Source organism: Littorina saxatilis, linkage group LG4 (genome assembly GCF_037325665.1).
Source record: "Littorina saxatilis isolate snail1 linkage group LG4, US_GU_Lsax_2.0, whole genome shotgun sequence".
Taxonomy (NCBI): Eukaryota; Metazoa; Mollusca; class Gastropoda; order Littorinimorpha; family Littorinidae; genus Littorina; species Littorina saxatilis.
Window position 1 is genome coordinate 65,592,984 of NC_090248.1, and position 14,478 is coordinate 65,607,461.

Below are 14,478 nucleotides of genomic sequence, written 5' to 3' on the forward strand. Positions count from 1 at the left end.
ATAAGGAACAACAATAAATACCGGTAAATAAGATTAACAGGCATGGGAATTGTCCGCCAAACGGCGGATTTCCGCCGATTTTTTTTTTTTTTCCGCCGAAAATGCAAAAGTGTCCGCCGAAAAAATAAAGGGGGGGGAGGCACACAAAAAAAGCACCGGTTACTTTGGCCTTTGCGCAAAAGCCCGCGAAAACTTTCCGTACTTTGCACGCACTGCTACCGCCCGCCTCAGTCAGTATTGAACTTTTATGTTTGAAAGTAAACCAGATTGCACAGATTGTGTTACAAGTTACATTTTCCTGTTTGTCTCAACAGATCAATTTTTTTAACAAATTTAAACCATATAATACATGTATATATTTTTTTCTTCAAAAAAGCAAAAATTGGTACATTTTTGTACTAAAAACTCTGATTCTAAAAACAGAATTTAATGGCAAACTTGCACCATCTGGGTTCTTTGCAGAATTTTTTTTCCGGGGGGGCATGCCCCCGGACCCCCCTGGTAAGGCTAGGCGCTTCGCGCCGTCGACTTGACGCTTCGCGTCTTCAGTTAAATATTTTCCGCCTTTTTTACAATTTTCAATTCCCATGCCTGAAGATACTGGATCATCATCATCACCATTATCATCATCATCAGTAGTAGTAGTAGTAGTGGTAGTAGTAGTAGTATCATTACTTTTATTATGACATCATGAGGTACTTGTTACGATGTTTCCAGGTGTTAGTATTATTCTTGTTCCCTCATGGGCGAGGGCTGATAGTAAAAAAGCATGAACTGCTTACATCATTACCCTCGTAAACAAAAAAATTATCTATCTTATCTCTCTCTCTCTCTTTCTTTCATCAAACGCCTTCGCCACATTTTGTCGTATCCTTCCACTTATGTCATGCAAACTCATTTCCATCTTTTTCTCTCCCAGGCTACACAAACGTTACTGGAAGAACTCAACATAAGCTATGTCACTCCCAAGTCTGTCAACGAAGAGACTGTCGCTCAAAGGGAGGCAACCCACTTCCACGAACTTGCACTTCAGTCGCCGCAACTCTGCTCAGTTCCCTCCCCTACGCTGGACAACCTGCCAACGCCGGTGCTTTTTATCGGAGAAAATGATAGCAGACTGGAGGTTGAGGTTATCGCTGGTGGAGATTCGAATGTCGTCGTCGTTGTTGGGGACAACTTTGCGGGATTTGCGAACGACACGACGAATACCGTGCTGTGGCTGCGAGAAAGTGTGAACGAGTCTGAGATTGAGGATATGCTGCTCATGAACTTGACTGAAGGGTAGGTGTTTGTTTGTCTGTGTGTCTGTGTGTCTGTGTGTTGGTCTGTCTGTCTGTCTGTCTGTTTGTCTGTCTGGCTATATGCTTTGTCTGTGTGCGTTTGTGTTTATGTGTCTATCAGTCTGTTCGTTGATTCATAAGTCTGTTAGTCTGTCTGCACGTCAGTCCGTCCGATCGTTCGTTTGTCTGTCTGTCTGCCTTTCTGTGTATATGCTATGTCTGTGTGCGTTTGTGTTTAACGTTTATCTGTCTTTTCGTTGATTCATATGTCTGTTGATTTTGCTTGAATGCCTGCATGCTGAATATCTAAGAGGTTTGTTTGTGTGTGTGATTTTATCGTTGATGAGAAAGTATGTTTGTGAGTCTGTGAATCTGTCTGTCCGTCTGTGTGTCTGTCTGGTTCTTTATCTAATTGTGATGATCGAAACACAGACATGCCTGTTGAAATGCTTCTGTGTGTTTGTCTTTGTCAGTTTTGTTGTTGTTGAGGTTTCGTTCTGGCTTTTCTGTCCGTGTATCTGGTCTTTGCGTGCGTTTCTCTAAGAGTAAGAGTCTTCTTGTTCTTAAAAAAACCCACACTATTGTCAAACCTGATATTCACGTCACTTCTTCTATTGTTTCAGCCCTTCAGGCATCCCTCGTCCACTGAACGTGTCACTGTGTACGTCATTCCACGTGGACAATGACGTCAACACTACTTCTTCCTCTTCTACGTCATCCTCGGAGAACCCATGTATTCTCAAACGTCACACCCTCCGAAAGCTACAGGCTCTGTCGGACGCCTTTGCGTACGTCGCTTCCGAAACATTTGACAACAGCAATGATACGAATGCGACGGATTTTGAAATGGCCGACGAGGAATACGAAACGCCTCTCGATCAGTTTCTCTACAGCGGGAGAAAGCAAGTCGTCCAACGAAAAATGCAGTATGGCGTCATCGTTTTCGAGAACGGATCAGTCGTCGCGGAGAACGCCTCTGACATCACAACAGACGTCATCGACCGCGTCATCATTCCTCAGTTTCTACGTGACCGGGGTTTGAGCAGACAGTGTGACGTCAACTGTCACCTCTGTGACGTGTGCGCCCCAAAGATGACATCAGAGCAGAAAATAATGACGTCATCACCGTTGGAGGAGAGTTCGCTGGTGATCGTCGGACTGTTTCCTATAAGCGAGTCACGGGACGGGAGAGAGTGTGGTTTGGAAAACACTGACGGACGAGAAGCTGCTCACTGGTTCCTCAACGCTGTAGCCAGCTACAACGACATCCACACCAGCGTCCTGCCCAACGTCACCGTAGGAGCTGTGGTGCTGGACACGTGTGGACAAGAACACAAGAGTCTGACCTTTCCTAACGACATCGAGAGCTGCCTCGCTTCCTACACAGACTTCTACGGGGATGAGGTCACCATCCAGCCTTCTCGGGTCGTAGCTTACGTGGACTACAAGAACTACGTGCAACACGGCCAGCTGAGCAAAGCCGTCATGACGCTGACTGACGATGAGTACCACCTGTTCACAGACTCACACATCGAGCACGTGCAGCAGATGGGGGACATTCTGAAGACGATCAGCTGGTCGTATATCAAGCTCGTCATTCCTGAGGGCTATGCTCGTCAAGCTGATGTTCGTCAGATTCTCACAAATAAGGGGGTTTGCATTGCTGAAGAGGTTGTGGTCGGTAAAAACAACCTTGTAGAAGCGGCTGCAAAACTGCTCTCAGATTCATCAGCTGTGTTGTTTTTGACGGATCATTCCACCACCCATGATCTCATGGCTGACGTCTACCACCAGAGTCCTGACAACAAACTGAAGTACGCCTTTATGCCGTGGAATTCCGCCAACTTCTACGACACGGACCTGCCCAAGAACATCGAGATCGCCATCACAACAGAACACGTGGTTGACGAAGGTTTCCAGTACCCGAGATCCAGGGATATCCCTGATCCTTGGCAAGGGGCTCTCGAACCGGTGAGCACAGAGAGGTCTTCGCGACTAGCAGGTCTGTCCCTGACTTCCCTGGCTGTTCAGCATCTGATGAATTCCCTGGGAGCCGCTTACAAGACTCTGTGCCCAGAAGGCCGAGGCGTGTGCAGGGCGATGGAGGATGTGGGCGTGGTGAAGGGGGTCATGATGGAGCAGAAGGAGAGGAGGCAGGAGATGGGGAGGGGGAGCGGAGTTTCCTCTTTGGCGAGTCATCATCAGATGGACGTGTTCGCTCTGCACAACGATAGGAAGGTCAAGGTGAGTGTCACGAAAGGAAGGTTGAGATTGAAGGGGCAGGGAGATGCTGCTATAAATAGCTTGACGTGAAAAGGAGTGAGAGACGTAGCTGGTTAGGTCTGTCTCTCTGTCTATCTTTCTGTCTGTCTGTCTGTTTGTCTGTCTGTCTGCCTGCCTGTCTGTCTGTCTGTCTGTCTGTCTGTCTGTCTGTCTGCCTGCCTGTCTGTCTGTCTGTCTGCCTGTCTGTCTGTCTGTCTGTCTGTCTGCCTATCTGTCTGTCTATCTGTCTGTCTATCTTTCGTCTGTCTGTTAGTGCCGGTGTGTTTTTTTGATTCATGTTTGAACCTTTTCAAAGTTTCACGAATGGTATACATGAGCACGCGTTTCATTAAAGTAAATGTAATCATCTGTTAATCACTTTCTTTTTGTTTAGTTTGTTCTTTGTTTGTACAAACTACTCACTACGAACAAAGTGACACTCATTCGCGTACTTGAAACACTATGTCAAGTAATCATTAAAGCGTTTCCCGTGGACATTTCTACTCATACAACCTGTTTTAGTGTTTTCCTTTCTTGTGATGCTTAAATTATGAATCCTACACAGGTTTTTTTGGTTGTCACGGTGTTTGTAGAATTTATTTATAAAACCTACATCACGATTGTCCTTTTTTCCTTCAGATCGGGCGAGTTGACTACCGCTCCCAGGTTCAGATGGACGAGGCCTTCATCATCCAGAACACGATCGTCACCTCAGAATGCCCCGGCTGGTGTCCTCAGTGCTATACCTGCTCTTCGTCAACATCACCAACCACCTCTTCCACACCCCACACCAATACAGCCATGAAATTCTCACCAGCTTCAAGAAACACTGAAGCTTCCAGAAGCGAGACAGTCGTCTCAGGGCACCATCCTTTCAAGCCAGTCATCAGCATTCCTGGGGACATCCTCATCGCCGGGATGTTCCCTGTGCACAAGCCTGGCAAAGAATCGTTCACCTGCGGGGAGTTGGTCAACTCTGAGGAGGAGAGGCGAGCGGAGCAGGCGTTCCTCTTCGCTGTGGAGACAGCTAAGAAGCGATACGCCAATCTCTTGCCTGGAGTGGAGGTGGGAGGGATTCTGCTGGACTCTTGTTCCAACCTGGCTACGAGCTTGCACATGCTGGGACAGTTCGAGTCGTGTGAGATGGGCGGGGAGTTGAGCCTGGGCGGGGAGAACGGTTCCCAGATCCAGCCGGTGCAGGTGGTGGGCTACGTGCTGCAGGACGACTTCAACACGGCCTCCGTGCTGCGCGACACGGTGCGAGGCCTGGACAAGATGGCCTCCGTCAGCTCGCTGCACGGCATGAACGACGGCGTGACGTCATTGGAGTCCCCGCAGCGCCTGGCGGTAGACGCCATGCTCGACCTGTTCTCCGAGTTCCAGTGGAGCCACGCCCACATCCTGACGTCAGAGGCCGAGAAGTATATGGACATGGCGGAGTACTTCGTGGACGAGGCGGGCTACCGCGGGGTGTGCGTCTCCACCTACCAGCAGATGATCCCTGGAGGCCGCAACGTGCGTAGAGTCGCCGAGATCCTCTCAGACCCCGCCTCCGCTTTCGTTCCCGTCATCCTCTTCCTGTCTCGCGCAGACGCCGTGACGCTCTTCCGGGATCGCGAGGTGAGCGGGCTGACGCGGCCCTGGGTGGTGTCCATGATCGGCGACGACTGGCTGTCCACTGTGGGCATCAACATCCCGTGGGGCGCGCTGCTGGTCGACGTGCAGGGCAAGGTCAACGACGACTTCCAGGTCTTCCTCGAGCAGTTCTCCACCTTCACCGAGACCCCCCTTCCTCCCTGGTGGCGGCAGTACCTGCAGGTCCGCGCTGGATGCCAGACCTCCTCTTACGCAGACTCCCCCCTCTCTGCAGTACCCCTTGAAGAGCTGTGTCAGGAGAATCCTTTACTCACCGGCCCTATGTATCCTTCTGCGCCAGCCTCCAGGGTCATCCGAAGCGTCGACTCCGTTCTGCACGCTTTGGACACGCGGTACAAGAACCGGTGTACGGAAACGAACGGAATCTGCCGAGAGTTGTCGAAGGACATCGTCGGTGGGAAGCTGAATCTTGCCGACGCTAGCTTCATGTACGAGGAGGGACTGGTCAGTTTTGAGCGGGACGGGGACATGGAGGTTACGCTGTCCATCATGAGTTACCAGCCTGGACAACTTGTCATGGTCAGTGATTTTGATTTTATGCTACGCTGATTCTTCTTCTGTTCTGTTCTGTTCTGTTCTGTGTCTTGTCTTATCTTGTCTTGTCTTGTCTTGTCTTGTCTCTGCTCTTCTCTTGTCCTTTCTGTCGTTCTTTCTTATTTTCTTTGTTGCCTCCTTTCTTTTTTTGCGTGTGTATATATATATATAATGTATAGGTCCGAGTAGAAAATACATCCATATGTGTATAGGTTACTGAAAATGCACTTGTCCTTATGACTTTTGTTAAGAGTCAAGCTTCGAGGCTCCAAGCCCATCCTGTTCAGAAGTGAACTCGGAATAACTAAGTTTTTGATTCTTTGAAAGAGTCACTCGCTTGCCTTGTGTATTTTTTTGTGTTTTTAATGTCCACAATGATTTTTTGTGAAGACTTTGGTTTAAACACAATTTTATTCAAAATACATGACATGAAACAATTGACAAAAATGCAGCTAGGACACGAACTCAAGCAGATGCTTATTTGACGTGACCATAACAATGCTAAGTTACACAAGTTTTCATGATGGTGGACAACACAATTATTAACCAGAAGAACAAAATGTAGGAGGGGGTATGGGGAACTTATTCAAAACAGGAGGATTTACAGAGATTTTTTTTATATAAAAGAAAAAAAGAAAAGAAAAAAATAAAGAAAAAAATAAGGTGAGACTATGAATGAAGCGCGTGGGACGAGAACATCGATGCTGAGACATGCAATAAGTAAGTTCAGATAAATGTACATTTTCATGGAGAGGGCAGCATAGTTCGTTATGGAAGAAAACAATCACACACACACACACACACACACACACACACACACACACACACACACACACACACACACACACACACACACACACACACAAAAGAGAACAGCAAAACAAAAACAAAAACTCAATGATAATTATTACTTATGTTAAATATGTAATTGATGCAACAACACTGAGAGGCGGGTTTACGTTCTCCTGCACACAAACATACACAATACCAGTACGTGGGCTAATCCTTCAAGTTAGTCGACCAGATTCAGCAATAAAGGATTGGACCGACTCGAAAATCAATGTATTTATGCGAAATAAATGTTGCTCGCTGCCTCTTAATAATGTTTCCACGTGTCTAAAATTGGCAGGCAGTGAGTTAATTGTGGACATACGAGCATGTTCAAACAACGTGCAGTATAACAAGTAATGATCAGCTGTTTCGTTCCGGTTACCGCTCGCACATTGGGTTATCTTTTAAATGGCGTTTGCATAAATCGGAATTAAGGTTACTCATGTTTAATTAAACGCATTCTGCTGTGTTGTATTAATTTTCTACCTGTCTTTTTCCAAAATAATAATAAACTGGCACATAATGATGAGGATTTTGTAAATAATGCTTAAACTCGCTAATTGAGTTTGTGGTTTTAACCACATCAGGCAGATCATTCCATAAAATTGTAGTCGAAGGAACGAAGGATGTTCGGAAGATTTCTGTCATGTGAGCTGGTACAAATCTTTCAAGTGGTCGTCTTCTGTGATAAGGATTTAAGGATGAAACTAGTGGTGGCAAAAGGTCTGCGTTGAATCGGAAACTTTTGCGTCTAATTCAGAATAATATTCTAAAATCCGTTCTCTTTTCTTTGCTGTAACAAGGTTACGTGCCTGGCGAAAACTCAACCAATCTTCCGGCTGTTTACTTGTTTTTGGCTTTCAAATGAATCTGATCACGTTGGTCTATTGACATTAAAATTTCAGGTGTAATCCAAGGTGCGTCGTTAGGACGTATCGTTACTTCTTTTACTGGCATGCACTTTCTTTATTTATTTATTTGGTGTTTAACGTCGTTTTCAACCATTCAAGGTTATATCGCGACGGGGGAAGGGGGGAAATGGGATAGGGGAAAGGGGGGAGATGGGATAGAGCCACTTGTTAATTGTTTCTTGTTCACAAAAGCACTAATAAAAAAATTGCTCCAGGGGCTTGCAACGTAGTACAATATATGACCTTACTGGGAGAATGCAAGTTTCCAGTACAAAGTAACATTTCTTACATACTGCTTGACTAAAATCTTTACAAACATTGACTATATTCTATACAAGCAACACTTAACAAGGGTAAAAGGAGAAACAGAACCTGTTAGTCGCCTCTTACGACATGCTGGTTAGCATCGGGTAAATTCTTTCTCGTCCCAACCAATATGGGACTCCCCCTAACCCGCGGGGGGTTGGCATGCACTGTTTGGGTATGTCCATAATATGTCCATGAATAGTGCAGAAAAAATATGAACACTTTCGTCAAACACCTCCTTCATGAGAATGTCTTGCCAGTTAACCTGAGAGAGTGCTTCACAAAAACCATCAACATTAAGTTTACTATAATTAAAGAGTGTTCTATTATAGGAATTATTTTTATTTACAATGTGTGGTACACTATGATGATCGCTACAAATAGGTGGCAACACATTCACTTGTTTAACTAACTGAGGGGTCTGGGTGATGATAAGGTCAATACATGTACCTAGTGGTGGCTGTTACACGCGTTGGCGTATTCACAAGTTGACAGAGCTGGTGCGCCTGTAAAATATTCAAAAAGTTCCGCGATGGAGAGTTCAGGAAGTCGACGTTGAAATCGCCTAAAATCACAAATCTCAATAATTGGTTATTCACTCGCCTTAAGCTTTCATCAATTAAATCCCAATAATGAATATTAGCACTATAGGTGGGCGATAAAATGAGCCAATCAAAATGCTTTCATGGCTCAACTTTGTCTAAATCCAGACTGCTTCAAGACCATCGACTTGGAGATCAGGTCGGGGTTTACAATATAAATGATTCTTAACATAAATGGCTACTCCCCCATGAGGATCACCTGGGCGGTCGAGGCGTACAGGAGGATTAAAATTAGGTATAATTAAAGATGAATTATCATCTTCAGGTGACAACATGTTTTGGAAAGAGTTAAAATATCATGCTGCTGTACTTCAGACTGTAACAAGTCAATTTTGTTCCTTAAGCTTCGAACGTTAATGTGTACCACAGTTACTTTATTTCCATCTGGGCCTGGATTTTTCTCAATATCCCCGGCTAAATAAAGTGATGTCCGGGCAGACAATTTAACTGCATACTTGTTTTTAATTTCTTTATCATAAATATCCTTGTTAACAAGACGTTCAGTTCCACGTTTGTAAAGCAATGATCTATCAGCCGACAGAAGGCTGGCACAAAATAAGAAAGAACACAACAATAGTGTAACACGATTAGAACCTTTACAAAGCAACAAAATTAAAAATGGTAATACAGTATTTTCACACAAAAATGACAATTTGCGACATCGAGCAACTGCTCTCCCATCAAAGCACCCGACTCTGGCTCTGTAAAAACTTAAATTAAGTGACATTTCCTAGCAGGACGGAGAACAGTAGGATTGCCGAGAGAAGGGTGTGTTGGCATGTACATGTATTCTGTATGCATCTCGCGCTTCGGTGAAAGAAAAATAGAACGACAACAGTCGTGGTTTCTAAGGGGAGGTTTGAAACAAACAAAAAGTCAAAATCTATGTACAGAGTTAATTCGGAGGAGCTGGTTTCCATTAGGAATCGAAATGGTGGCTCATCAAATAAAGTACTTAAAATCAAGAGTATCTGCCGAATGTTTTTGTGCATTTGTAATTAATACATATCATACGGTGTATCAACAATAAAAGTTAACGAGTATGTTGGATGTTGACAAGAAAGAGGGCACCAGAAGATAATCATAACAACCAACAACAATGGACCGGGATCGCACAACTCTCATTAAAGTGTGAATCATACGATTGTGTAAATAAACGCAAATATTACACTTATTCTTGTATTGCGATGCAGCGATATTTAAATGTGCTGTGAATTCCTGCATCGTTTATATTCAACGAGTGAAAGGAGGGTACGGGTGTGAGTAACCGCAGTAATGTAGATATGTTATAATATACATAGACAGTAGCATACAAATGCAGAAGCTATCTTCATGAATAGCAACGGTGTTAAATATCAACAATTTACAATGGAAATGCATAGAGGGTTAATATTTTACAGTTCACAGGGCAAGCTTGCAAGTAGAGAGAGAGAGAGTAGTGGCATTCATAACATTCGAAATAAAACAGTTAGTGCATTTCTGACCGTAAAAATAATGAGGTCTGTTAGACTTAGAGGCACTGTGTGTAATTAGCTAAACCAGAACGTCATGCTAATACCTAACAACAGACACACAGACACACACACACCGGCACACACACACACACACACACACACACACACACACACACACACACACACACACACACACACACACACGCCCGCGTAAACATGCGCACGCACACCCCCACACATACACAAACACATACACACGCACTCGAACTCACACTTGCCTACGTTTGTGCACCGCATCATCATACAATACAATCACCCGAGGCATTAACCTTTCGCAGATTGTGATAGCATTTGGTTCCAATACCACACTCGGTGCTGTCATCGACAAATGACTCTTAGGCAGTGTCATCGCAGTCACAGAAAAGGGCACAAGTCAGCCATGAACGAGCCAAATACATGTGGCGAGTATTACCAATGTTCTTCAGTAGCACACTTTGATAAACATTCGATTTGAAGGTGTGTCCGATCATCGAATACTGGACATAATTTGCACTTACACAGTAGTGGAACGAATAAGTCACAGCAGCAGGCGTACATCCGGGTACACTGATAACAGAACTGTGGTTTCACACAAGGCAAAGCAAAATAGGCACAGGCACACTGATGCGCAAGCACTTATTGTCATATCACGATACGTTGAGCACGCGTTTGGTTATGTCACTTTTACTCAGTGATCATCTAAGCCACTGTCATGGTCTGTACGTGCATGTGTGTCACATTACATCATTTTAATTGTATTATTCATTGTGAGTTTAAGAGTCGTTCAATTGACCGTATATTCTTCTTCATTGTAAATAACACACACAAACACGCACAAGCACCCAAACACACACACACACACACACACACACTCACTCACACACACACACACACCACACACACACACACACACACACACACACCCGCACACCACACACACACACCACACACACACACACACACACACACACACACACACACACACGAAGATTTTGAGATTCATGGCTTCATTTACTAAATAAATGCCAACAAAATCAGCTAAATCCTTGTATCTTCTTGTTTTAGGCTGGAACCTACCGCTCCACAGGGCTGTCAGTCAACACCTCCCTCGTACAGTTCTTCTCGTCTAGAGGTGACCTCCTCCCTCAGCCACGCCCCTTTCCGCGCTGCGCCACTTGCACGTGTATTAACGTCGTGACGAACATGACACGAAGCCCCGCCCCCTCCACGACTCCTCCCCCAGCGCTTGCTGAGTGGTTGTGGCGCGAGGAAAGGGGCGTGTTTATCAGGGAGATGTGGGCGTGGATTGTGCTGGCTGTGGCCATTGGTGGAGCTGTCACGACGATGATCTTCATAATTTATGTCATGTTCAAGGTATGTGTTCGCGTGTGTGGACAAGTTTTAGGAAGCAAGGGATGGATTTTTAGATTTTTCGAACAAGTCGATTTTATATTACATGTTTTACACTTAACGGATGTCTGGATGGGGGGGGGGGGAGGGGGGGAGGGGGTGTCTGTGATACTTCCTGTTTGTCTGGTTGGTTTTTGGCTTCTGTTTCTCTTGAGTTCATCATCGAGATAACTACTGTGCTCTGTCATTGCATTTTCTCACTTCAATTGCCGTGAAGAATTATTCAGGTGTTTTTGTTGGCGTTTCTGTCTCGCTGTGTATCAAGTCCCAAATATGCTTGTGAGTTTACTCTATAAAAATACCAGCTTTTGTTATCATCTGCAACAAATAGCAAATTGCATAGCAAAGCACAGCATATCACCCTTTCTGAATGAACAATTCTGCAAGAGATCAAAATTGATCCAATACTCAACTATTCTTCTTTTTTCATGTGTGCATAGCTATGTATGTTTTTGTTTGTTTCCCCACCAACTCTCTCTCTCTCTCTCTCTCTCTCTCTCTCTCTCTCTCTCTCTCTCTCTCTCTCTCTCTCTCTCTCTTTTACATTCTTACTTATGTACAAAATAATAATGACATATAATGAAAGTTAAGCGATGATGCTATCACTTGTTCGCCATGTTGTAATCGTAACTGTGTATTGCTTATTATTGTTAGAACGTGTCCATAAGCATTTGACTTCTTATCGCTCTATGCATTGTTTTTTTTTAGTGTGAAAAACGATTGTATACAACAAAAGGGAATAAAACAAGAAATTCCTCCGAGGTAGGAAAAACACCCCCGTCAAAGGGAAATAACCTTCTCAGTTGGTGGCAGTGACTGAGTGAGAATGGTTATTTCCCTTTGACCATTAAGATGTCCCTCTATAAGTCCTTGTATAATTTTAATCCACCAATAACTCCCTAACCGTGTGTTTGACTGGTCCCAATTTTTGTAAGGACCGTCTCAGGAATGTATAGAACCTGTTCACCAAGTTTGGTGACGATCGGTCCGTTCATTCTTGAGATCTATATGCGAACACAAACACACAAACACACAAACAAACACATCGAGCGAAACCTATACACACCCCTATACCGGGGGTGTAACAATTAAGGCTAGAGCTTACACACGAGACTACGTTGGAGTAGCCTCCCTTTTCGGATTGACAACGCTTTGTGTGTGGTAAAAGGCAATCCCCTCATTAGCCATATCCACATACACAATACTACTATTTTATTCTATTCCTCCTTATTTCTCCCAGGTGTGGCAGGGAGCTCTCGCACGTCGTTACATCGGGCTGGGTCTCCTCCTCCTCGCGGCCATCACTCTCCTCTACCTGTCCGTCCTCCCCTTCCTCTTCACCCCCTCCCCCTCCGTCTGTGGCCTGCGTTACCTTTTCCCGGCCATGGCCCTGTGCCTCTGCTTCGCCTGTGTGCTGGTCAAGCTTATGGCCTTGCAGGACTACCGGACCATCGGGTTGGGAGGGGAGCTGTGCGGCGTCAACCAGGCCATGGTCGTCTTCTTTGTTCTTCTCGTTCAGGTGAGTTTTGTTACACCCCCGGTATAGGGGTGTGTATAGGATTCGGTCGATGTGTTTGTTTGTTTGTTTGTGTGTTTGTGTGTTTGTGTTCGCATATATAGATCTCAAGAATGAACGGACCGATCGTCACCAAACTTGGTGAACAGGTTCTATACATTCCTGAGACGGTCCTTACACAAATTGGGACCAGTCAAACACACGGTTAGGGAGTTATTGGTGGATTAAGATTCTACAAGGACTTATAGAGGGACATATTAATGGTCAAAGGGAAATAACCTTCTCAGTTGGTGGCAGTGAGAATGGTAAGGACGGGGGTGTTTTTCCTACCTCGGAGGAATTTCTTGTTGTTTGTACTTTTAGGTGTAGCATGCTGTATGTGTGTGTGGGGGGTGGGGGGAGATGTGTGTGTGTGTGTGTGTGTGTGTGTGTTTGTGTGTTTGTGTGTGTGTGTGAGTGTTTTCGTCAGTGTCTGATAGTTTTGACCTAAAGCTATATCCACGAGGTGTTTTTTGTACAGACTTGACACCCTTGACTGTTACTAAGTCGAGAGAAGTAATTCATTTGTAACATATTTGCCCTTTTTTCCACAGATCTCCATTAGCGTGCAGTGGTGGATCTTCAACTCGCCCTTCCTGGAGGAGACCGTGGATCTCAGCAACGACGTCATCAAGGTCTCCTGTCACTTCCGGCCACGTGACTTCGCCCTCAACCTCTGCTTCGTCGTCTTTCTCGTCGTCCTTAGCTCTCTCTACAGCCTGACGGTCCGCAGAGAGAAGAAGAACATGGGGGAGGCGAGGCTTCTCCTCGCAGGGTCGTGGGCTGTGCTTGTGCTCTGGGCGGGATGGATCCCCGTCTTCCTCTCCCTCGAGGACCGCTACTCCTCCGTGGCGGCGTGTGGCGGTGTGCTCGGAACGGCCTGTGCCCTACTCTTCGTGGTGTACGTTCCCAAGGTGCGCATGGTAGCCAGGCTGAAGTACGACCTGTCCAAGAAGACCGGCTTGCGGAATGGTTACAGCGTGGACACGGATTTCTTGTACGAGAGGCCCTACTCCCTGCCCGGTACCCTGACCTCCACGTACTCCAGTATCAGAACTTACCCCAAGAGCGTGGCGGCCACCAACTTTGACTCCTCGTTCAGCTACTGAGCGAGCGTCAATGTTGGCTCTTCGTTCAGCTACTTAGCGTCAGTGCTGGCTCTTCGTTCAGCTGCTTAGCATCAGTGTTGCGCTTGTGCCGAAGAAAGGACGACTTTCAGGAGACATTGGACTTTTCATCATGTGGTCTGCTTTGGTCTTTGCATCTGAGCTTAATCTTCGTTCAGCTATTGGGTTTCAATTGTGTACTTGTGCTTTAGGTACGGAACTTCAGAAGACATTGGGCTGTCCATAATAACCAGCGCGCGGTGTGCTTTAGGTACGGAACTTCAGAAGACATTGGGCTGTCCATAATAACCAGCGCGCGGTGTGCTTGGCTCTTTGCATTAGAACATACCCAAAGAGCTTGACTGCAACCAAATTTGACTCTTTATTCAGCTGCTGAGCGTCAGCTGTGCATTTTGTGCTGACAAACGCTACGGGGGGTATAAAGACATTCCGAAGATATTTAAGGTTTTCTGTGATAGCCAACGTGTTGTATTTGCACTTTGTGTCAGTACTGACCGTAAGACTGCGGCTG

The 14,478-nt window shown here is 45.5% G+C and overlaps 1 protein-coding gene across 1 annotated transcript in view; it reads left to right on the plus strand.

The window, feature by feature from the left end:
* Positions 1-14,091, plus strand: part of LOC138965687 (uncharacterized) — a 16,558-nt gene extending 2,467 nt beyond the window's left edge. The window contains exons 3-8 of the mRNA XM_070337863.1: positions 920-1,281; positions 1,904-3,524; positions 4,182-5,717; positions 10,941-11,261; positions 12,535-12,804; positions 13,395-14,091. Coding sequence (XP_070193964.1) covers positions 920-1,281; positions 1,904-3,524; positions 4,182-5,717; positions 10,941-11,261; positions 12,535-12,804; positions 13,395-13,949 — 4,665 coding nt within the window. The 3' untranslated portion in view covers positions 13,950-14,091. The remainder of the gene's footprint in view (positions 1-919; positions 1,282-1,903; positions 3,525-4,181; positions 5,718-10,940; positions 11,262-12,534; positions 12,805-13,394) is intronic.
* The last annotated feature ends 387 nt before the right edge of the window (positions 14,092-14,478 follow it).